Source organism: Elaeis guineensis, chromosome 12 (assembly GCF_000442705.2).
Source record: "Elaeis guineensis isolate ETL-2024a chromosome 12, EG11, whole genome shotgun sequence".
Classification (NCBI taxonomy): Eukaryota; Viridiplantae; Streptophyta; class Magnoliopsida; order Arecales; family Arecaceae; genus Elaeis; species Elaeis guineensis.
Genome location: NC_026004.2, coordinates 16,294,683 through 16,318,660, shown reverse-complemented (window position 1 = coordinate 16,318,660; position 23,978 = coordinate 16,294,683). Strand labels below are relative to the sequence as shown.

Sequence of the window (23,978 nt, the reverse complement as noted above, 5' to 3'; positions counted from 1 at the left end):
ACATTGGTAACAACAGTTTCAGCAACCTTTTCACAATATTGATTGGTTTGGTTATGTATGACGTTTGTGTCCTTTGATGCTCAATGCAAAGATTGAACAGGGGATACACCAACTGCTGACTCGTCTGAATTATCAGTTTTCTTCCTATGAAACCAACAACAAATAAATATCATAATGAGAGCAACATAAAAGGATATTTTCGCACATGCTTTTCTATCATTACAGAATCCAACATAGATTTGACCAGGATATGTATTGAAATATTTTATTTTAATCCTAATCCTAATCCTTATCCAAAACTTGAAAACTTGTTGAGTGCTACCTGCCAGGTTTGAAGCCAGAACTCGCCGCAATAAATGCTAAGGGGTGCCAGCCAGCAAACTAGGCCCTGTTAGAATGTCTCATCTAAAGAAGTCATGATATGGATTGAAGGCCCGATATGGACAAAGAAAAATGACCATCATATAAGATAAAATTAAGAGGATGATCAAACTCTCTTTTTAGGGATGTCCAGAGATTTTCAAGTTTATAGAATTCTGTAACTTTTGGTTGAGGATGAAGAGGTAGCTGGATCCTACTGCACATCCCAACTGGATTCGTGGGACTCATCCAACTGGATCAGAGCCTGGAACTCATTCAACTAGATCAGAACATGTAATTCAACAACCCTAAACCGATTAGCAATATGAGTCTAATACTTATTCCAACCTAACTGTCTCTTAGACTTTATCTCATCTCAAACGATCTCTATAAGATACATAAATGGCTAGAATGTCTTCAATAAAATTCAAATTGGACAGAAACTATTGGCACTTTATATATAATATAGATAAGAATATTATATGTAATTTTAGCACCAAACTTTACTAGGCTTCCTCTGCTTCTATTGTTGCACATTGCCTTTGATATCTTCCTATTTTTTGACTTGCAATGTACTGCCTATAAACAGCTTGATACTTCATAGTTTGCTAATTGCTTTTTGGTATGTTGATTTCTACAGGCAAGTCTCAATGGAGGAAGGCGAGCCTAAAGCCCAGGATCTTGGTGTTATGTTCGCAGAGACAAGTGCCAAAGCTGGCTTCAATATCAAGGTGTCTCTCCCAGTTGAAAATTCCCTTGTTCTCTTTCATTAAAATGATGGTACGGCATGATATTTTTGGCACCATACGTTAATATGCTACAACCTAGCACTACATTCTTTAGCTTATAAACATATCCAGGGGGGAGAATGTGCTGCCAAATCCCTGATGCAATAAATCATGATATGAGTGTAAAAGGGCATCATGTTCCACAAGCATTTCTCTTTCTGGAATTAGATTTATTCTTGATTAAATAATTGGCTTAACCACCATTGCAACTGCTACAGGCACTGTTTCGGAAAATTGCTGCAGCATTGCCAGGTATGGAAAATCTTTCCTCAGCAAAGCATGAAGGCATGGTTGATGTGAATCTCAAGACAACCACGACAAGTGCATCCCAGTCACAGCAGCAATCTGGAGGTTGCAGTTGCTGATGCCAAGTCCAACCATGACATTGCCACTTAATCTGTAAGGGGTTGGTAGAATCAGCATATCCTATCATCTGATCAGTGGCTCTAGTTTTCCTCTCAAAGCATGCAATGTGTTCAGCAAAAGGACAGTTGCTAGTGGTTAAGGTTCCAACTCCACGATTCGAAGTAAAGATTCTCTCAAGCGTGTAAATAGAATTTCCCTTTTTCTCATTTGTAATTTACCATTCAAAGAATCTTTTTGTAGAGGTGTGTGATGGGCTAGAATCAAGCTTTTGGATTTTTGGTGAATTCTCTTTCTTTAGAGTCTAACATACTCTTTAAGAGAGTCGAATAATGATGTACTAAGATGGGTCGTTAATGATAAATATTTTTGAGAATTGCCAGCAGCAACAGCATTGTGAACTGTAGTCACTTTTGGTCAAGACCACTTTGTAATGGGTTTGTTGATGTGTGTTAATTTGCTGATCCGGACTCCCTTTCTTCGTGGCCTCTCCCCAGCACAAGAGACCTGCTAATCCCAATCTAGCAAAATCTCCAATTGTCACCCGCAGTCCCCCTCCTCCTCACCTTGTATCGAGCATATCGTAATATACCAGTACCAAACAATATACAGTCTCTTATCATACCGATATTCGGTGCGTCTTGCTATCTTGTACTATACCATATATCAATACCATAATAGAATGATATCAGTATAGAGTTCAGTATCAAGACGCTGAATTTTGATCATAATCCTCCCCGTTAGGCAATCCGTGGCCACCCTCTTTCGAAAATTCTATTACATACATAGAGGGCGGTAATAGCAGCAAGTGTATTCTGTGCTCCCTATGCTCATCGCCACCCTTCTACTTCATCAACTCAGAAAAGTTTACCCACCTAACTCTCAACTTTGTTGCCCTCCTCGCATTCTCCTCCACCCTTATCGGGGTCCAACCAGGTCTAGAATACTGATCTGGGGCCTCTAGGGTGCACATAATGTGCTCAGCTTTATCCTAACATCAGGTGCATCGGCTACATATTCTTTCTTGCTCTCCTTGATAGAGCTCACATTGGACATGGCCATAAAGAGCCACGCTTTTTGCAGTTGGATAAGACATACAGATCCATACGGCTCTGATCTCTACTCTGGCCGGGGTGGTGGGGCTCTTTGCCAGTGGAGAATGTGAGGAGGTTGAAAGGGGAAATGGGGATGTTCGGGAAGGAGAGGGTGGCCTTCATCATGACCCTGTTCTGGACTGCAATTAATGGCCTGGCTGGTCAGAAATGTTGGTGTTGTGGGGTTGATCTTTGAGGTGCCTTCCCTCTTCTCCAATGTGATAAGCACCCTTGGGACACCATTAGTCAAAGTGTTTGCTGTGATATTTCTTCATGATTGGGCTGGATGGGAATTATAAGATGATTTCCTTCTGTGAGCTTTATGGGGATTTGTCTCTTACTTCTATCACCATTATATTAAGAAAAGACAGCCAAGAAAGGAAAGGATGAGATGGAACTTTCTGCTGTTTGATACAATAAAAAGGGCCATTATGTTAGTAGGAAATGTGGAATTGAAGTTTACACTTGGAAAGAGGTATTGCCATGGAGACAAGATTGCTGAGATTTTGTCATATACACTATCTTTCACCAAAAGCTCTCAATGTGATTGGTGATGGATGGTTGCCTTCTGTCTCCATTTATTTGGAATAGATTCTAGCAACTTAGTTTGGGTTCAGTGCTGCCTGGGGATTGGCCTATTATGATGGGTGGTGATGGATGGTGCCTTCTGTCTCCATTTATTTGGAACAGATTCTGGCAACTAAGTTTAGGTGCATGGTGGATGATTGATCTCAAAGGAGACAAGAAGATGCTGATGGATAAATTCAAGGATTCAACAAGTGAAGCGAGTAGTATATGGTGGATGAAAACAACAAGGATAAGCATGAAGGCATTACCTGGCAATAACAGAGGGAAAACGAAGAAGGAAAAGGCAGTTTAAGAAAAAAAAATAATAGCCCTCACATCGGCTGTCTACAGCCTATAAATTCTGGTGACAGTATTTTTGAATGATTACGAAAAAAAATCCCAAATTGATAGTTTTGTTCTTTATCATACCAATGATTGTACAAACTCCAAAGTTTTCCCAGTAATAGAGTTATTCATCAATATTATATAAACAGATTACATGGGTAAAGGGGTGGTATTGATTTCAAACCCTCAACAAAGCCTTCACAGGCTAAAGCACATGGCACTGAAATTGGTTGAAACAAATCAATACCTGGATTATACAAACTCTCACAAATTATTTTTTTCCACACAAAATACATGTGGATTTTACATTAATGATATCATAGGTTGTTGATGTTGTTGTCATGGTTGCTTCTATTTGTAATAGTTGTCCTTTCTTTTTCGTTTTTGCATGAATGATGTATGGGTCTATGATGATCCATGTTTTTTGTGATTTCAACCTCTTCAAGAAAAATTCTATTCTTTTTGAACTTTTGCCAAATCCTGTGCAACTCTTATAACATTTAAATCTTTTCCCTGTCCATATCATTAATTATCCCGACATGTCAAAATCAGCAAGAATGCCACAAATATGGAAACTGAATCTAATGGCTGGACTAATTTCTCGAAAAGCCATCCACTACTTTATGAAATTCTTATCCTGTTTTAACCTCCTCAGAACTGTACTTACAAAGGAGTCATTAGCAAAAATAACTTCGCAATTGATATCTTCTCATCTACCTGGTGCACCTAAGGTTGAGATGAAAATGATTTTTTCTCATGATTCAGCCAATGATTGCTTAGATATGGTTAGGGCTTATCTGCAAATGCAAGTGAACCATGATAATAACAATGGGATAACATACCAATTTCAATCTTGAAATCATCAGCAGCACAAGTGGAAAAAAAGAAGCTTCAAGCATCGTATGAATGCTGAAAAAGTGGCATCATGGTAATCATGAAAAAATCCATTGACTTCAAAAAAGATGAAAGAGTTTGCATAGTCAATGCACTATCATGAGAAGCTCACTTCATTGTAGCACTATCAGATGAGTGGGTTGGTGATGACAACAGCATTTGTGGATTGGAGGGACCCAAGAAATAATACACTAAACAGGCTAAGGTCCACATATAGGAGATATCCTACTTTTAATTCCTCACATAGATTTCCACTCTCCAAGTGGCTAAACCAAAAAATTCTCTGTATCAAAATCATAAGTTCAGGAAGTATAGATCTGGGTTGAGTCATACCATTGACCACATCATTTAGACGGTTTTGCTGCTTTTGTTTCTGGAGGATCATGGGCATTATTGCTCACCAATTTATGGATTGAGGCTCAAATTAGTTTAGCTGGGCAAAAAAACCAATTAGATATCATAATTACTTATGATTCAACTGCAAGAACCTTTAAGGTTCTCAACAACATTGGTAAATTTGGAGGTGGAGATGCATGAATACCAGTGTCAGCAATAGCCGAAGATTTTACATGAGATAGCCAGCATAGTGTGCCCTGGGATACTTCTTTTGCAACTGGGGCCATTGCACCACAAACTGATCAGCTAGCTGTAACTTGTACAGCAACAAGCCACTTAAGGACAGCTTTCTAACTCTTGCAATGCTCTCTACATAAAAGATGGTTGACCATCTGAGGCCAAGTACCTGCATCAACTTAAGCAAAACAAGTTTGGAACTGAATACAATTGCCATGTAAAACTATCCAACATATACAATAAACCTAACTCCTTTTGAGTTCATTCATATGGAGAACAGCAATAAGGATCTCATATATATATTAACACCTAAGGTAAACCAAAAATTCTGATCTGCATCTCTCAGCAACATATATAAGGATGTCATTTGTCCCGTATAAGAAATTCAGAAGGTAGTTCAAGAAAAAAGAACAAAAAGTTCAACTGTTATTTTGGAAAGTATAGCTCCAGATGCATCATAAAAGGGATTTCATTCCGGTGAAATAATCTTTTGTTTGGGAAGTGCAAAGGTAAAACAAAGACTGAAGTAGCGCTAACCTTGAAAAGGTATGCAGAAACACAGAGAGGGATGCAGGTCCCAGGACCATTGCAGATAATCTGGATAAGAATGATAAGTGGTATGTATCAGCTAAGGCAATCCCGATTCCAAATACAATAATTAATTATGAAATGAGGGTCATATGATAATCATACCACTTGAGGTCTAATTTTTAATGTTAGCCACAGTGCATGCACAATGGCAATTAAAGTTGTCCAGATGGAGGTTATATAGGACTGACCCACTTCATGGCTTCGATAAATCCGCATGAACTGAGCAGCCTCTATCATTTTTCTCCCACTGTTCTGCAACATCAATCATTTGCAAATTTAGCTATGCAACAAGGTTAAAAAAAGATGGTTCAGAATTCAATAGCACTAGAAGAAATGGATTTGTATACTTGAATAGTGACTACTTGAGCATATATTACAGGAGCTACAACACCTATAATGGGTGGCATTTGATCACTCAAAAATAAGAAATTTTCATTACAGAAAAAATTATTTTTGGATATCTATGTTTTGGCAAGTCATTTAGTATATTTTGTATGGATATTTGAGTTTTACTTGAGTGCTTTTATATCACCTGGAGTATTGTTTTAACGTTAAGGCAATTTATATAGCAAATGGAAGAAGCAAATTTGGATTTTGAGCAGAACCTATTTGGTTATGTAGACAAGCATGCCGGAAAGACTCATTGGTAATTAATTTAACATTGACATCCACCCTTTTATCATCTAATGGATAAGAATGCATTCTGTAGCTATTGCACAAAGACTGGATAGAAAGGTTTTTTCCCTTTCTTCGCAACGAACTGTGCATTTCTGAAAAGTAAAAGTCATGCTATATCGTGGAATACTTATCTCTATTTAGTTTTGTAAAGTGGGAACCGATGACTACAATCTCTTCTCCATTGTTATAATGAATTTGAGAGGAAATAGAAAATAATGTAGACAGCGGAAGCAAGAATATTGACAAAAGAACAGCTGTTTTTGTAAAATGGGAACCGATGATTACAATCTCTTCTCCGTTGTTATAATGAATTTGAGAGCAAATAGAAAATCATGTTGACAGCGGAAGCAAGAATATTGACAAAAGAACAGCTGAATCCAAATGTTAGGCAACAAAAAAGACTGCAATAAACCAAAGATTTCAGAGTGTTCCTTGTAGTTTGAACTAGAGAAAGAAATTCAAAACGCATGACTAGGCAATTGATCGCATGATCTTAGGATAAAGTTACAGACCAGCAATATCCCATCTTAAAGATGCAGCTAAAATGTAGGAAAAGGAAAACATAACATTGTTTGAGTATTTGATTGAGAGTATTTGAGGACACAACCAAGTATCAACAATCCTCAGGATGGAAAACTTTCAGTTACATCACTAACAAACTTCTAACCCAGCCTTTTCATACAAAAAGTATTGAACACATGGATTCATCAAAAGAATAATGAAATACTTGGATAGAAGTTTTTGCAGAGAGAGGAATCTTCGCAATCACTTGTTCCGATTCTACATATTGATAATCGTGAATTAAAATCGAACATTTTGGACTGCCATATAAACTGTACCTTCCCCTGCTGGACCAATAACTCCTCCACAATACAAGCCTTTTAAGGCTCATGTTATCAGTCGCAGCTGCAACATAGTGAACTTTTCCTTATGAAGCACATTCACAAAGCTAAGCATTTCCGCCGTGTGGCCTCCTACATTATCAACACGCAAATTTCCAAATACATGAATATATACATATGAAATATGAAATTTCAGTATAATTCCCTACCTGTTCCTACATACCTCCTACATAATTAACCAAAATTTTCAATATAAGCATATAAAATGTGAACTTCCATTTTTTTCTAAAAAAAACATATCTCTAACCTATGACCTACAAAGATTTACCAAGTTATAGATGCAAATAAACAAAACATACAGATAATAGTAAAGAAAACATTACAGATCTCCAAATTTGGAATTCTGACAATTAAACAAATCTACAAACAAAAATCAAATATATCTAAATACATAGTTTCTTGGAGAAATTCAGTATACCTGAGCCAAGAACAGTGAGAGTTCTAACTCTCTTTAACGCCGAGGCTCTGAGGGGCCTTCCAGTCCAATAGAACACATACGCCAAACGAACAATAATGGAAGCAAAGAGAATCGGGAAAACTTGGCAGAAATGTTCGCTAATTTCCTGCCACATCTCTTCAAACTTCGAAGTTCTACAATCCCAGCAATTGCAAAATTTCGATAATTAGCTACCAATCAAACATTTATTCATAGGAAAATTTAGAATTTTACGTGAAAGGAAACCTAAAAAAGATTTTTTTTTTTTTCTTTTTCTGTTGGGCGAAACCAGAGAATCTCACTAGAATGCCTGGTTTTACAGCCGGACAGCTCGCTCCGTCGCCGGATGGAGCGCCGGATTTCCTGATGCGAGTTCACCTTCTCAAACCCCAGCTTTTTCCTGGCTCTCGCCATCTTCCCCCTCCGAAGTCGATTCCCCATTAGTTACCCAACGATGCAAGAACCGCCTTTGTTCTGGACCGGTGGGGGCAAAATGAGTATTAGAGCCCACACTGAACGACTAAACCCGCAATGGTTTACAAAACCCCGGATTGACCGTCAGGTTTGGGAATTGGTCGGGTGCCCATAACAGCATCCGATCTGAATTTGGTCCAAGCGCGTCAGATGGATTCTAAGTCAGACCCAGACAGAGTTCGGCTCTGAATATTTAAAGATTCCTGCCAACAACTCAAGTTTGGACAAATATATTTCAAAAAAATCTCCATTAGCTATATTGAATTATCCATTATTTAAAAATCTCTCATTTGAGCTGTTTAGAAACTTGTATTATATTTGATAGAGATTTTAAAATAAAAATATATTTACTAAAATCTAGTACTAAAAAAATTATTAGTACATTTTTTAAATGTACTGCCCTTTCTTAAAAGATCTTGCCAACTAACTTTGATAGAATTAACATTTTTATTAACTTATTCTCACAAATCTAAGAAACAATACCGATAAAAATATAAAGGTCGGAGAGAATCAAACCTAAGTCAGATGGTGTAGTCTTTTCCATTTATGATCAGAAATAATAGTTCAATTTCGAAGGGCACCTAACTAGCTTGCACTTTGCCTTAGGTAAAAATAAATTCTATTTAGTGCATATAAAACAATCAATTTAGACTTGCCACAAAAAAAAAAAAAAAATTCCAATCAATTTAGAGATGGATGCACATCTATCAGTAAATTCTATTTAGTGCACATAAAACAATCAATTTAGACTTGCCAAAAAAAAAAAAAAAAAACAATCAATTTAGAGATGGATGCATATCTATCTTTGTTAAAAAGATGAGGCTGATATCAAGAGATTAGGTGGCATGATCCTTTATTTTTTTTCCCCCTAAGTGCCGGTATCAACAAACTGTCAATCTGTGTGAGACCTCTATTCTATTGCCTTGTAGGTGTAGTTCTAGAAACAGGAAAGGTTTTGTTCCCATATTCTATCTGGTGGTCTACTCCTAAAACAAGAGACAGTTCTTCTTGACGAGTGAAAAAAAAAGACGTCTCCTTAAAAATAATAGATTGGTAAGTATTTATAGGTAAATGACAACGGCTTTCTGCGTAGAATTCAACTCTTATTGCAGAAAATTGAAACCGTACCATCAACAACAATCCTCAATTTTGTACAGCATTAACTCCATCAAGGTTCATATCCTTAAAAGAAAAAGAAAAAATCCTATCCCTATTTTCGGGTGGCAATTTAAGCTGATCTTCTGGGTATTTGATCAGACCCAACTTCAGACAAATTTGGATAAAATACGAATAATAGTAAAAACTATCCCAAATGCTATCCAAATATAACTATTCACAAATTTCCTCTTTGAGATGAAAAAAATGATTTATATATAAAAAAATAATTTTTATAATTTTATTCATTTATCCAACCCGATCTATCCAACTCTACTCATCCCATCTCGTCATTTGTTCCTTTCTGCTCTATTCTATGAGAATCTGTACGGATATGTATTTAGTTCTACATCAAAATGGATAGAAATTATTGGTATACCTAACCGATCTCTAACCATATGGCAATATCAGATGAGATTGATTTATCGCCGACCTGCATCAGTTGAAAATGGTATTTTACCAACTTGTAGGAGAAACATCTCCATATCACATCAGCTAATCTGAATGTTTATTAGAACTGTTTGAAGTCAGATCGGATTAATGCAGACCTGTCAATATATTTCTCGATTCCCAGCAAGAGGACATTGGATTTGACTGATCTCATCAGACTTAGCTCAAGTCAATTATATTCCACTCATATTATAGTTTTGTTACAATTATACTCCACGTGGGTAAATGATAATCCATGATCTCTCTACAGTTGGCCATTTTGTTATAACAAATTAATGGCTTAACATATAGATCATTCAAATCAAAAAGTTACCAACCGCTTAACAAACTCTCTTCATGGCTTAACAGCTAAGTAACCTCCCCTGTATAAAGAGGGACATAAAACTCTCCGATAAGTAAGTCTAAGTAGTAATTCACAGAGCTCAGACTTTATTGAACTCCATTCTACTTTTTGCTCTCATTTATTTATTTTTCAATATTTATTTTAAACATCCTGACTAACTTGAGCATCGAAGTATTTTAAACTAGAGGGTATCCCACTGATTTTAAGATTTTTTTTGTAGAATCATTTGTGATCTTCATCAACTTGACCTTTAGTAATACTCTAGCTCGACTCAAGACTGACTTCACCGTTCCTCCTTGAAGGCTCCTTCAGAACCTTGTAATAATCAAGATAATAGACTATTCTGTGTATGAAGTTGGAGGATAAAGACCTCTCTCTCTCTCTCTCTCTATCTAAAATATCATGACTATCCAAAACAGCAAGTTGGGGCCTAATTCTGAATAACTACCCGTTGAACAAAAAGAGCTCCACTAACTCTTGTTTGCAGGCAACGAAGTCCCAAGAAACTTTCTTTTGATATAATACGTACCATCACTCTCCAAAAGGGCCAGTTGGGGGGCCTCACCTTAAATAAGTAGCCGTTGAACAAAAAGAGCTCCATTTCCTCTTGTTTGCAAGAAGGGGCCCCGAAGTTCCACGAAAACTAACCACTTCCCCAACGTCTCAACCACTAATCTGTCTCCTCAACCGTTGTGGGAGAAGAGTCTCTACTAATGAATACTAATGAATGCGTCGAAGTTATCGCCAAGATTTTATCTTGTTTCGTGCCCCCAGTACTACGAGATAGGGAGGGGCTGCCTCCAATATGGACATGTTGCTACCAATCTCTGGCCAAGCTCGGTCCACGGGTAATCTTTAATTGTGACCTTGAGAGCAAAAGGTACTATTAATCATTGCTTTGAATAATGTAGGCAATCAATTTGGATTTTCTTGGTGGCAGAGGTAATGATATATTATTTTAGCGATATTAGGTGAAACACTACCAATAAATTAGTTAATTATCCAGTGAAAACCTGATTTGACTAAATGGTTAACAACAAATTAGACTGGGACAAATGATTAACAAAGAAGGTATTTGACCAATGAACATACATTGGCTATTGCGGTTGCTGAAATGTATGCACCATGAAGCTGAATTAGTAAAATTACAATGCAAAAATGGATAATGTTATTTTCTTTTAGAAACCTGCTGCGGATAGGATAAGATTATGAATTTATCCCTAAATTCTACGCTATCTGACCCATTATATATATATATTTATTAAAATATTTTTTTTCATAATAGTATATTTACAAATATATTTATATATATACCAGATCTGTTAAAAAGTTAGGATTTTTTTGCTGTAGTATGTTTCTGTTTGTATTGTATAGGTTGATGGTTGAAACAGATTTTCAAATTTATTTGATTTAAAATAGATATAAAACTTCATAAATTTGAAATAAATTTAATTTGATAGTATTTGCATTGTATATTTACTTTGATGGGCAGTAAATAGAATAGGATACTATCCACCAGCCGCATGGATAGGATAAGAATTTAAAATCTCTATCCACTATGGTTAGTAGGATCAAGTGGTGGGTAGAGAATAAAAGGTGGATAGGCTAAATCTGTACCCTATCCTATCCATTGATATCCCTATAAATGCATATATGTAGATTTTTTTTTCATGAGGATTAGATATATTACTGTCGTTGTTCTTTTCATATTATTTTTTTAAAAAATTTTACCTGTGGTATTATCTTACTCTCAGTTGATATTATATTAGTAAAAAAATTAAGATTTTTATATATCATTAATTTATTTATTAAAAAAAAATATTGATGATTGTAATGAATTTAATATGTAAGTTATTTTTAGATCTTTTAGATTAGCATTCAAATGAACTGAAGTGGTGATGGGCCTTTCATCTTTTAATTTTTTTTTAAATAATGAATCGGTAAACACATCATGTAATATAAGCTTATATTGGTCTTTGCTTGACTCGGTAAATATTACACACCGATGCATCCTCATTCATGTCAACATCTAAATATACTAACAGTGTATTTAGATCGTGATCATAATTAGAATGATTTTGAATATAAATCAGGGTGATCAAATTTTTTTCGATCCATAATTAAAATTAATATCAAAATAATAATAAAATTTAAATATTAGATAAAAATTAATTGAGCTTTCGTAGACCGATATATTTTTATTCTCGTTCACTTATTTTTTAAAAAATTAAAATAAAAATTAATTTTTTTAATTAAATTAAAATTAAAATAACTTATTTCTTATTTCCATTCCAAACTCATCTTTTTCCAACCAAACATGTTGAAAATTACCTGGATGTGACATCAAATTGAGCCACTCTATAATGATATTCAAAAAAAAAAAAAAAATCAACATTCCTCTCCGCCATCACATCATCTCACGCGAGCCTCCATGAAGTGGAGTGGAGGCGTATCAGTCCTGGAATCCAGACGCCCTAAGCGGATTCGCTGACAAGAAATGCGCGGGTCCCACCTCCATGCGGGGTACGTGTCAGTGTGCCAGGCGCCTTCTGCAGCTTTTTAATGTTCGCACCAACTCTCCCCTCCTTGATTAGGGCTAATGGCGCTGGCTTGCTAGATAGGAAGGTGACATGGAGAAAAATAATTACAAGACTAATTGCATGACCAAATGTTTACGTAACTAAGAAATATCAATAGATGTTGTGTATTTTCATTGCTACCTTCCACTTGGCATCATCAAGCAAAAATGATTGACGCAAGATACTTGGCCAATTATTTTCAAATAATCTTTCAAAATTACGGTATCATTGCTCAAACCTACAAACATTTTGTTTCCAGCAAAAGCTGCACATTCAACAATACCTTCCAAATTATTGAAATTTTGTCTATTATTCAGATCCTTTTCCTTATCTCCATGATTCTTTGAATTGATTTTTATTACTCAAAGTAACAACAATTATTCGATTATTTATGAATAATTAAACTAAATGAAGAGTGATTAGTTCAAATTACAATGATGCCGATCGTATTTTCCATGTTATTTTTGACATAAATAAATATTATTCATGTTTCAAAATTTAAATAGATAAACAATCCTGTGAAAATAGAGTTAGTGTTTTTAGGCTTTTTTTTTACGTTCTAAGTAGATTATTAGCTTAGTTCCTTGAAATTGTTGGTCATATTTTATGTTGATTTATGTTTATTAAATATACTCTCATATGATGTCATATATTTTCTCTTTATTTTTTTTTTCAATGTTATGCAAAATTGAGAGCTACGTGGAGACAACGAGCCTTGTGGAAAATATTTTAGCAATTAACAACTTTTCCGTGTGAAGTCAGTTAATTTCTTTTTCTACAAATTCCATCATAACAATATTGCTTTTTCTGAGATCCAGGATCTTCGCCTCTAAGCAAATTATTATAGGACATCAAAGTTGTGTCCATGACCATTATAGCAGCATTTAACAGCAAATTAGTGATGCAAAGATACATACATACATACATATACATATGTATGTATTAAATTTTAAAAATATTAAGGAATCGTTTGGATATCATGAGATTGCCAACCCAACATCCTCATCCCATTAATCAAATTTATGAATAACAAATTATTTTAATTTGTTATCCACGAATCAAGATTGCCAACCCAACATCCTCATCCCATTAAAACTTAAAAAGTTCATGTGCCCCCATGTTTCCTGACTTCATTGTTGCCTCTTTCAAAAGCCTTTTTCTACAACTTTAGATAGTCTCATCCATCTTTTATATACTCTCTATGACATGTCACCAGGTCACCACATGTTACATGTAAATCTCGGCCATCCATTAAATAGTCTCCTTTCCAATACACATAACCATAAGCAAGTCACATGCCAAACTCTTATCAAACTGTAATAACGACCACCACACTTTCACATAATAATTCCATGGAATGCAAGGAATTGAAATATTTAACAGGAGGTGCGAAAATTCCGAAAAAAAAAAAAAAAAAACGTTAGAAGTCATTTAATTCCTCCGTCCATCTTTATTTCTGATTTTTCTATACATATTGCATAAAAAATCTCGAAATTAAAAGTCAGAAGAGGGACGAGGGCAAAACCGTCAAATAGTCAATCGAACCGGCCGAGGTCCGCCAGCTTCCTCGACCGGTTCGGTCCGAGAGAGGCGCCACCGGCAGACCCGTGGCGGCAGCGGTGGCGGGTCGCCGTGCTCCGGAGCTCGCCGGACGTCGTCCCCGACTCCGCCGGCTGCCCCCGCCAGCCGTTGTGGCCAACCCTGATCAGCGGGCTCAGGCAGACCGCGAAGCTCGAGACGCCGGCGCGACCACCGTACCGGTGGAAGGAGCTCGCCGGGAACCGCCGCATCGGCGTCGGAGTCGGCCGCCGCCACCCGCTCGAAGATTCCGTCGAGTACCCACTAGAGCATCCGTCCGCCTCGTCGTCGTCGATAACCGGCGACATTCCCCGGTCCGACGCCCGGCACGAAGGCTGCGACCTCCCCGTCGCCGCCACCTCCTCCACCGAGAAGCTCCGCGATTTCTTCTTCCGGCGGCGGCGGATCAGCGCCGAGAACCAGGAGCCCGATCCGGAGCTCTTGGAGCTCCCCAGATCGCTCTCCACTTCCTCCGATCTCTGGTGGCGGAACAGGATCGAGAAGACAGAGAACCGCCCGGAGATCCGGCGCCGGCCCCCGGCCGCATCGCCCGGGAACCCGTCGGAGGCAGCGTCGAAGGTGGGGCCAACCTGGGGAGTACTGAAGAACCGATGGTTGTAGCGGCGGCCGTAGGCCGCCGAAGCCTCGGATCCGACGGATCGGCGGTGAGAGACGTAGGGGGAGACGGATCGGGGGAAAACCAGCGCCGGAGGCGGCGGCTGGGGAGGGGGGTCCGGCCGCAGGTGGTGGTGCTCGGTCGGGAGCTCGTTCTGGGTGGCGATGAGGTCGAGGAGGCGCTCCCGGAGGCAGGAGGCGCAGACGCCGACGCCAAGCTCGTAGGGGTGCTTCTTGCACTTCATCACCCCGCCAACGCCGCCGCTCCGCCGTCGCTCCGCCACCGCCTTTCGCCCCTCCTCCCTTTCACCATCGGAGACCCCGCCGGAGATGCCGAAACCCTAGAATCTAACAACTACTGTCTCGCTCTTCGATTCGAGAAAAATAAATCGAGATCGCAAGAAATAGAGGAAAAAAATCCCGAAGCTATCTCGTCTTCTTATCTCCTTTCCTTCGACCATTGCGAGCTAAGAACGGGGGTTATATTTAGAAATTGAATTAAATTGTTCCTCTGGACCACTTATGTTATACGGAACCCGTGTAACGAGACAAAAAATCTAAGGATTTCAAAGCTAACGTTGCGGGCCAAGCTGGTTGCTTTAGCATGATTTAAATAGTCTGCAGGACCATTTGATGTTTTCAGCGGTCAACACTGACGAGTATTCAATTTTCTCCGCCAGAAATATTTAATTTACCATAACACCCTTATAATTTATTAAAATTCTTCAAGTGCAGGCGAGGTATAATGGAAATTTGGGTGATGGGATGGTGGCGATTTGGGCGATGGTGGAACCTGGGCCGTTGGATCTGTGGAATCCGGCCATTATGGGGACGCGCACGGTGGACCTCAGCGGCAATCCAATTGAATGCCGCCTTTTAATGTTGGGTGGCAGCGCCTGATGCTGACGCCTTTGTGTCGCAGATCGGTTATAGAAAAATATTGCAAAATCTCGTTACATCATCCACTTATGGTTATATTAAATTACAAATGCAGCATTATTTATTAAATTAGGACAAAAAATGCATTTGATGAATGTATTGTGATGACTTTGGTGGCATATAGGGTGTTTAGTTCTAAGTTGTTGCTGCTTAATTTATGATGACTAGAGATTTGGGTATCATGTCAAAGCTATGGGTGTGGTTGGGTTATTGCATTTTGACACCTAGGCCTAAAGAGCAATGGTTGCAACAACTCAGAAATTTGAATAGTCTATTTATGTGATACTAGATGAAATGTGAAGCTGTCCAATAATGTTGGTGCAAGTGGAAGCTTGGATATTATGGACTATTGGCATAAGTCAAGGGTTTGAATGAGGGTTTGTAGGCTATATTTTGAAGGTGATATTTTGCACCTTACAAAATCATTTTGCCCATTGCTTGTGGTTCCGCACTTCATTTGGTTAGCTAAGTGCTAATCAAGCACCTAAGCCAGGTAATTTGGTTAACTATTTTTAATGAGACATGTTATTGTTTGAAGAAACCACATCATTTATCATGCTTGATGAACTAACAGTTTATACACCAACAACTCCTATTGATAATTATGTTCAAGAATACGATCGTAAAATAGTATTTGACAATGAAATGAGTCCGCCATTTGAGAATAAAGTGTCTCGTGTATACATTCGTTAATTTATACCAAGCTCTAACATGGTAAATTATATATAGCCGACAACTAAAATTGGAATTGTGTATCATAAAAATTGATTTTAGCTTTTTAAATCCAATGCTAGATGGTTGGAATGTAACTATAAGCATATGTTATTTTGGCCTGTGCACATCATAATTTGCCTGCATATGCAGGTAGTTGTCAGAATTTATTCTCAATATTTATTTTATTCTTTTTTTTCTCTTTTTATTTTGACGAAAGGGAGGCTTAGCCACATGTAATATTTTAAATTTTAAATTTTAATTTTAAATACTACATCTACATGACAAACAAACATTGTGAGTGTTAAATATATGCCAATGACCTTAATAGATTCTAATATGCATGTCATTTGTGATGTGGATGGCACCGACAATGTGTTGTTTTTATGATGCTTGCTGCTTCGAGAAGCAGGGAAAGAATGGATAGCTAGAATAGTCTCTTACAAAAATATATATATATATATATACATAGAGAGAGAGAAGTCATCGAAACTATATAAAGAATTACTAGGATACCAATGAAAACTTTTTTTTTTTTTTTTTGTAGTCTTTATTTGTTTCAAACATGTAAGCAAATATTGTTACCTAATTTTCGTTAGCTTTCATTGGGGTAAGAAAAGTATTTCAAAGTTTCATACTTTTCATTTCTTTAATAAATTTATGGGGAAAGCTCTTTGCTTCCTCCATACTTCAAAAAATAAAAGAATTTTCATGCTGAACATAGAGAACGGGGAAAGTGATCAAGGGCAGTGAGAAAAGAATTGCTTCCAAGAAGTTCGCTAGGAAAGGTCCCTTAACATAGGTCACCATCCTAGGTGGTTGGGCTGTTTTAGGATCACAAAATTGACCACCACCTAGAAAATCATTGATCCTTCGATGTCGGCAAAAATTTAAATTTCAAAGAGGTCTATTAACAAGTAAGAAATGCCTCATTGTTTAGATGAACATCAAACTGCAACATCATGCATCTTAGCTTCTTTATCTCTCTTCTACCAGCATTGAAAAGACAAAATGGAAGGTGAAATCCTCCTCATCATTAAACTTCATTAGCCCTTAAATAATCTACATTAGAAACAATGAATCAAGTGCATGGTTGGTGAGCCTCCCACAAGCCATCTTTGAAGGTGTCAAGCTTGGCAATGGAAGTATTCAAGTTCAATTTTGTCACAAACACTTGTTCTTTTCTAATCATCCCATGGAGCATAGTGCTTGATTTGTTTAATAATCAATGGGTCCAATGCTTCAGTACTTAAATCCTTAGTGCGTGAGAAAGGAGCATGACTCCTAAGTCAATCTTTAACAACTACAAGCACAACAAGCCATTGCTAAAACATAGTTAGCCCACTAACCCAATTCTCAATTATTTTTTGCCTCGTATTCCAATACAAGCATGCCAAAATCTTCAGATATAACCAACCAATTAGTATAATTAAGACCGTCGCAAACTCGAAATCTCCGATCACCCACAAGCAATCGAAAACACCAGAAGGTAACAAGATTAGCTATTAATTATGGTTGACTAAAGGCTTAACTTGTCCATAAACAGATGGATTTATGGCATAAGATGACAATAATTAGAGGATGATAGCCTTGGTTGTGGCTTAGCTTTGCCGGATGGTTGAATGGGGATGTCACAACTGCTGGAGGTTTCTGTTCTCTCGTATACGGCCCGTTGTTTGGTAGTTGGTAGGGGAAGTCTGGTGCCACACGCTCATTCTTAATGGAACCTTTCCAAGGAGAATGGCTGTGAAGGGTCCATTCTTTAGGGTTGTAGTGGTGGTTAAGGGAAGTATCTTATCGTGCCTTCAAATGTAAGGCATTCATCTTAAACTACAAGTAAACATATTAAGAGAGTCAAAACATGTTCTCAGGATAATGAAAACAAATGCTCTTAATTTGTGCACTCTCATCATTATCACACTTGTTTAATGCCTACTTTTGTCTAAATTACTGCATCTCATGCTTCCATGCCATTTAGACATAGCAAATTGAACATTAATTGTTTGTCATCCCTGTTTTCTTTCAGTTTAAGAAAGAGTTCACAGAGTCTTTGATCTAGTCAATTGGTATGTTGAATAGTAGTACTTTTTATGTGTCTAAAGTCTTGCCAATTTATTGCCCATTCTAATGTATCAGATGTGGTTATATTTTATCCATAAAACTTCCTTTCTTCTGAATCGAATAATTATGTCTTCAACTAACAACTAATTGGTAAGCGAAGATGGTCAAAATGAAACTATAGGGACTTGTTGGGATCCATTGATAATGATCATGTGATGAAGAAAATGGAAACAAAGAAATAGAAGAATTCAAATGGTGCGAAGCTTCTATTAGTGATGGTATAGATGAGATAAAGATTTTTTTGAAACAACTTGGCTCCTCTTGCATCCTCAAACGTCTATATCTCAGTCAATTTAAAATTTCATTGCACGATGTAACTTCATTTTTTTTAATAGTCATTAAATGTTTACATAAATTATTGATTGATTGGAAATTACCCCTAGACGTTAACACATACACATACATATTGTGTGTGTTTGTGTGTGACCTCCGATTGTAAAAACCATTCCCCACCCTCTTGCGTCTCCATGCATTAAGAGTGTAAAAACATTTTTCTCATGAGCTGCCTCTAAATCTTTATATTGACATGGCTTCATATTGTAAGAATATTGTAACCATCTTTTCATCTCAGCATGACGTATGCTGGATTTTAACTATTAGTAAATCAAACAAGTTGAAGTCATTAACTAGCTACGACTTGACATGATTTAAAAGACTTTATAATATACCACCAATAGAGCTTGAAACACAAGCTTGCATGATGGTTCAAAGAGGATAATTGAGCCATTCTGCTTTGTCTCTGTCCATATCAATCCTAACTTTTTTTTTTTTTTTTTGATGAAAATATCAATCCTAGTTACTATTGGTTATTTTATCTGTCCATCAACATCAAAAGAAGAATATTTCATCCTACCATTGGAACTTGGGTTTGTTAAAATGACACCAACTTATTCTTTCAGGCTGTGTTGGCTTCTAGCTTAGAACTTAGGTGAAGGCACTTTTTCCATCATATTTTTGGGGAAAAAGAAAAATTATGCACATTTATACTTTGACCACTAAACATCTATACTGTTCAAATATTCCTTCCGCTAAGGATTGCCGCTCACGACAGAATTAATTCTATTCAAACCCAAGTTCTATATATTAGACCCAAACAGCAGGGAGAATATGGCTTGTGGACTGGGATTATGCTTCATGATGAGAGGTAATCAGAAATCTAAGCTAATAAATGGTGCTGTAGACCAAATGGTGGCAAAGTGGAATGTGGAAAGTTTCACAAATGGTGCAAGGTCTTCCACGTCTATGGGACAAAGGTGGTGGACTTGGAAGGCAACCAGAAACTTCCCAAGGGGTGGTGCAACTTTGTCCAGGGCTTGTTGGTTAATTTCATCCATGATGATAATATAACCTTAGATCTTTTTTGCGTTCTCTATAAAAAATAACGGCAGGAGCACCCACAATTATTTCAACATATGATCCATGCCGACAAGTCCAAGATCCCTGCTGCCCTCCATCCAACTCGGTCCCCCTCATCTTCTCCCTCCCCGAGCTGTCCCTATCCTCCACCATCCTCTCCCCACCACTTCCCCTTATCTCTATCCAACAGGGGAGATAAACCCTTCTATATTGCAGCTTGGATATCCATGGTGAGGACACTAATGCATGGGACTTGTCCCTTTGTGATTCTTTAGTTGGAGCTGCTTGCTTGGTGTACTCGATGTCTTGGACTGTGAACAGACTGGGCTTATATATCTCTTAAACTGCACTGTGCTTATATATCTCTTAAACAAGGTATGTAAACAGTCCGGATTAATGGCAAGGATCCTCTACAACATCCTACAATGAGAACTATCGGGCTTTTTTTTATTCTATTATGATTGATTTCTCTTGCATTTATGTTCTTTGGGAAGCTAATTGTATATGTAGCTGATTGGCTGGCCCATTTTGTAAGTATTGCATGGACTGAAGAAATATGGATGGAAGGATTGCCATCTATGTTGGTTTTCTTCCTTAACTTGGATGTCAGGATTACCTCTTTTATCCATTTGTAGTGAGTTCTCCTCACAACCCTGTTATCAAAAAAATAAAAAAAAGGGGCTCGGCTCAAATATAAGCCATTCAAAAACCCAGATTGCACCGGGCAATTGTGAATTGCCTTTTTCATCTATTACTAAAATACACTTTTTTATATCCCCTAAAACAGAAAAAAAATATATTTGTAGGAAAAAAAGGGAAAAAGAAAAGGCCATAGCGAAACCTTTTTCGTGATTAATTGTTGAAACTTTTTTTCATGAGTGATTGTTGCATATGTGTGGTTATGTTTATGACTTTTTTTATGATTAATTATTGAAATCATTCTCTTAGTTGGCTTCATCTTTGGCTTGGTTCTTGTTTCAAACCGCATCAGCAAGAGGCCACGAGCGTTTATTGGATGGTTCATTATATGAAAATTCAAGTTGATATGACTTCTTTCAACCTCTTAATGGGCAAACACCAAAGATATATTGGATCGAGCGTTTAGTATCACAACATAATTATGGTTATTTTTGAATTTTTTAAATTTAACAATTAGAGTTTTGCTTCTAGTTTTTCATTTTTTTCAAATATAAGTATATTTGTTATTGTTGGGTAGTCTCTCCCCATGTGGGACCACAACTTTTTAATAATAATAAAAAAAAAGTCCAAATAGGACTCTATTGGTTAGGCTTATTTAACATGGACAATAGAGGTGTGCGTGAAAAAGAAAAAAGAGAGAGAAAAAGCCAAGCATGAAAAGCTTTGGGACGTGCGGAACCTTTGGGACATAAAAAAATCAGAGACGATGGCAATAGGGAAGAAGAAGAAAAATAAAAAGTTTGGAGGCTACTTTGTTAGATGATCAAATGATTGATCGTATCTCAATTTTGATAAAATTTTAGTATATTATTTCTGACATCAAGAGCTACAAGTTGAACGGTTTTGATCTTTGAAAAGTATTCTCCAAAAATTATTTTAAGCATCCACATATTTGGTAAGATTATCTCTTTTTATTGTTGAAATCTACTTTATTGGTGATGATTATTTTTATTATAGAGTCAAGATTTATTTTTAATTATATCTTTGTGTAATCTCTTATTGATCTACAAAAGATTTGTAGTAATCTTATTATTCTAAAAAGTGAAAGATTCATATCAAAATTGTGAAGTCTCTTTTTATGGGTTGCTTGATTGTTTTGCTTATTAATTATACGAGAGATCATAAAGATTATTATTACTTTGTAATATCCTATTTAATTGTACAAAAAGAAAAAAGAAGTTTGTGGTATTATTGTCCGTAATTGTAATTTTTTTCAATAAAATGGTATCAGAGTAAGGTTATTGCTTATTGAATTTTTTCTATATTGATTAAATAGAAGAACATACAGGTGAAAGTATGGTTAAGCTTACATCTTCTAATTATTTAATTTGAAAATCTTGTATGAAAAATTTATTATTTTGCAAAGATTTGTACGATCCCAATGAAGAGGATAATATCAAACCAAATGAGAAAACTTAACAAGAATGACAGAAAATAAATAGAAAGATAATTGGATTAATCAGACAATGGATAGATGATAGTATTTTTATCATGTTGCCATGGAGATTAATGCCCATAATTTATGGAAGAAATTGGAGAGCCTTTATGAACGAAAGATTGCATATGAATAAAGCATTCATGATTAGAAAACTTGTGAATATAAAATACAAGGTGGGAAGTTCAGTTACCGAGTATCTAAGTAGATTTTAGGATGCAGTAAATTAGTTGAATACTATGAAGATGATGCTAGATAATGACTTACAAGCATTATTGTTGCTCAGTTCTCCGCTTAACAGTTGGAAAACTCTAATTGTATTATTTAGTAACTCAGCTCCTAATGATGTGGTGACATTGAAAATATTAAAAGACAGTATGTTTAATGAGGAGACCAAAATAAGAGAACAGAGTGTGACTGCATAGTTAAAGGCATTGACTATAAAAAGATGGAAAAGGAGTAAAATCAAAAATTCACAAAATTTTAATAATCATGATAAGTTAAGAAGAAAATCTAAATTTTAAAAAAAGATCAAATATTTTTATTATGGCAAGTCAGGGCACATGAAAAAGAAGTACAGAAAATTTAAAAGAGAATAATGAAGAAAGAGGTGAAGAAAAGAATGAAGAAAAAGGTACAGCAGCATCTGATGTTGATGTCGTCATTATTTGTAATAATGATTCTATGAACATTACATGCTATGATTGTATTTGAATTGTTGACTTAGATGTCTCTTTTTATGTTACTTCTCGATATAATTTGTTCATATCTTATACTAGCACTGATTTTGGTAGTGTCAAAATGAAAAATAATGGAGTAACTAAGATTGTCAGTATGGAAGATGCTTAATTAGAAATCAGTATTGGATGTCAACTATTACTGAAAAATATGAGACATGTTGCAGATATCCACCTCAACTTGATTTGAATTGAAATACTTGATGATGAAGGTTACCACAGCCAATTCGATAAAGAAAAATGGAATCTCACCCAAGGTTCTTTAGTGGTAGAAAGGAGGAAGAAATTTAGCACACTTTACATGATACTAATAAAATTATGCAAGATGGAGGTGAATACAGCTGAAGATTCCTCCACTGAATTATGATATAAGTGCTTGGCCATATGAGTGAGAGGGGACCTGACATTCTCGCTAGAAAAAAATTTTTTCCTATCAAAGATATGTCTCTAAAAACTTGCACTGATTGTTTAACTGACAAATAATATAGAGTTGCTTTTTATAAATTTCCTCTAGATAGAAAATCACATATTCTGAATTTGATTCATGCTGATGTTTGCACTATAAATATTAGAACTCTTGGTGATACTTTATACCTTATTATTTTTATTGATGATTATGCTAGAAAAGTATAGGCTTTTGTTTTAAAATCAAAAGATCAAGTGCTCCTTGTATTCAAGCATTTTAATGCTTATGTTGAAAGAGAAACATGAAGGCAACTAAAGTATATTCAAGCAGATAATGATGGTGAATATAAAGGTTTATTTGAAAAATATTGTAGAGATCCTGATATCAAGCCTGAGAAAATTGTACTTAAAATATTTCAACATAATGGAGTTGCTGACGAAATGAATCGTACTATTTGTGAAAGAATTTAGTACATGCTCTCTCATGCTAAATTGCATAAATCTTTTTGGAGTGAAGCGATGAGAACTGTAGATGATTTGATCAATCTTTTTCCTTTAGTTTCTCTTCAAGATGATACTCTGGAAAGAGTATGGATTGATAAAGATGTTTCATATGATCACTTGAGAGTATTTAGCTGCAAGACATTTATTTATATCTCTAAAGATGAGAGATCTAAGCTTGATGGAAAGTCTAAATAGTATATCTTCCTGGGTTATGAATATGAAGAGTTTGGTTATAGATTATTGGATTCAGTTGACAAAAAGGTTATCAGAAGCAAAGATGTTATAT

At 36.3% G+C, this 23,978-nt stretch overlaps 3 protein-coding genes across 3 annotated transcripts; 1 reads left to right on the top strand and 2 right to left on the bottom strand.

The window, feature by feature from the left end:
* The first annotated feature begins 655 nt into the window (after positions 1-655).
* LOC140852968 (ras-related protein RABH1b-like) lies at positions 656-1,686 on the top strand. The gene is made up of 2 exons (XM_073247112.1): positions 656-1,091; positions 1,367-1,686. The coding sequence occupies exons 1-2, from the start codon at positions 1,011-1,013 to the stop codon at positions 1,511-1,513; spliced, it is 228 nt and encodes a 75-aa protein (XP_073103213.1). The 5' UTR covers positions 656-1,010; the 3' UTR covers positions 1,514-1,686.
* Positions 1,681-8,207, bottom strand: LOC105054934 (uncharacterized). Its single transcript, XM_073247111.1, is given in 8 exon segments — positions 1,681-4,844; positions 4,953-5,153; positions 5,522-5,581; positions 5,678-5,822; positions 7,093-7,171; positions 7,174-7,227; positions 7,574-7,746; positions 7,894-8,207. Coding segments are annotated over 6 exon segments (669 nt in total). The 5' UTR covers positions 7,728-7,746; positions 7,894-8,207; the 3' UTR covers positions 1,681-4,844; positions 4,953-4,976.
* A 4,127-nt stretch (positions 8,208-12,334) lies between these two features.
* Positions 12,335-15,253, bottom strand: LOC105054933 (uncharacterized). Its single transcript, XM_010936585.4, has 2 exons — positions 14,118-15,253; positions 12,335-12,626 (listed from the first exon to the last, which is right to left on the bottom strand). Exon 1 carries the CDS (start codon positions 15,028-15,030, stop codon positions 14,128-14,130), a length of 903 nt encoding a protein of 300 aa, XP_010934887.1. The 5' UTR covers positions 15,031-15,253; the 3' UTR covers positions 12,335-12,626; positions 14,118-14,127.
* Between the last annotated feature and the right edge of the window lie 8,725 nt (positions 15,254-23,978).

Bases quoted from the DNA above. Each gene is read 5' to 3' on its own strand.
- LOC140852968 (XM_073247112.1), top strand. From the start codon at position 1,011: ATGGAGGAAGGCGAGCCTAAAGCCCAGGATCTTGGTGTTATGTTCGCA. The intron at 1,092-1,366 runs GTGTCTCTCCCA...CAACTGCTACAG, and splicing joins AAGCTGGCTTCAATATCAAG to GCACTGTTTCGGAAAATTGC.
- LOC105054933 (XM_010936585.4), bottom strand. From the start codon at position 15,030: ATGAAGTGCAAGAAGCACCCCTACGAGCTTGGCGTCGGCGTCTGCGCC.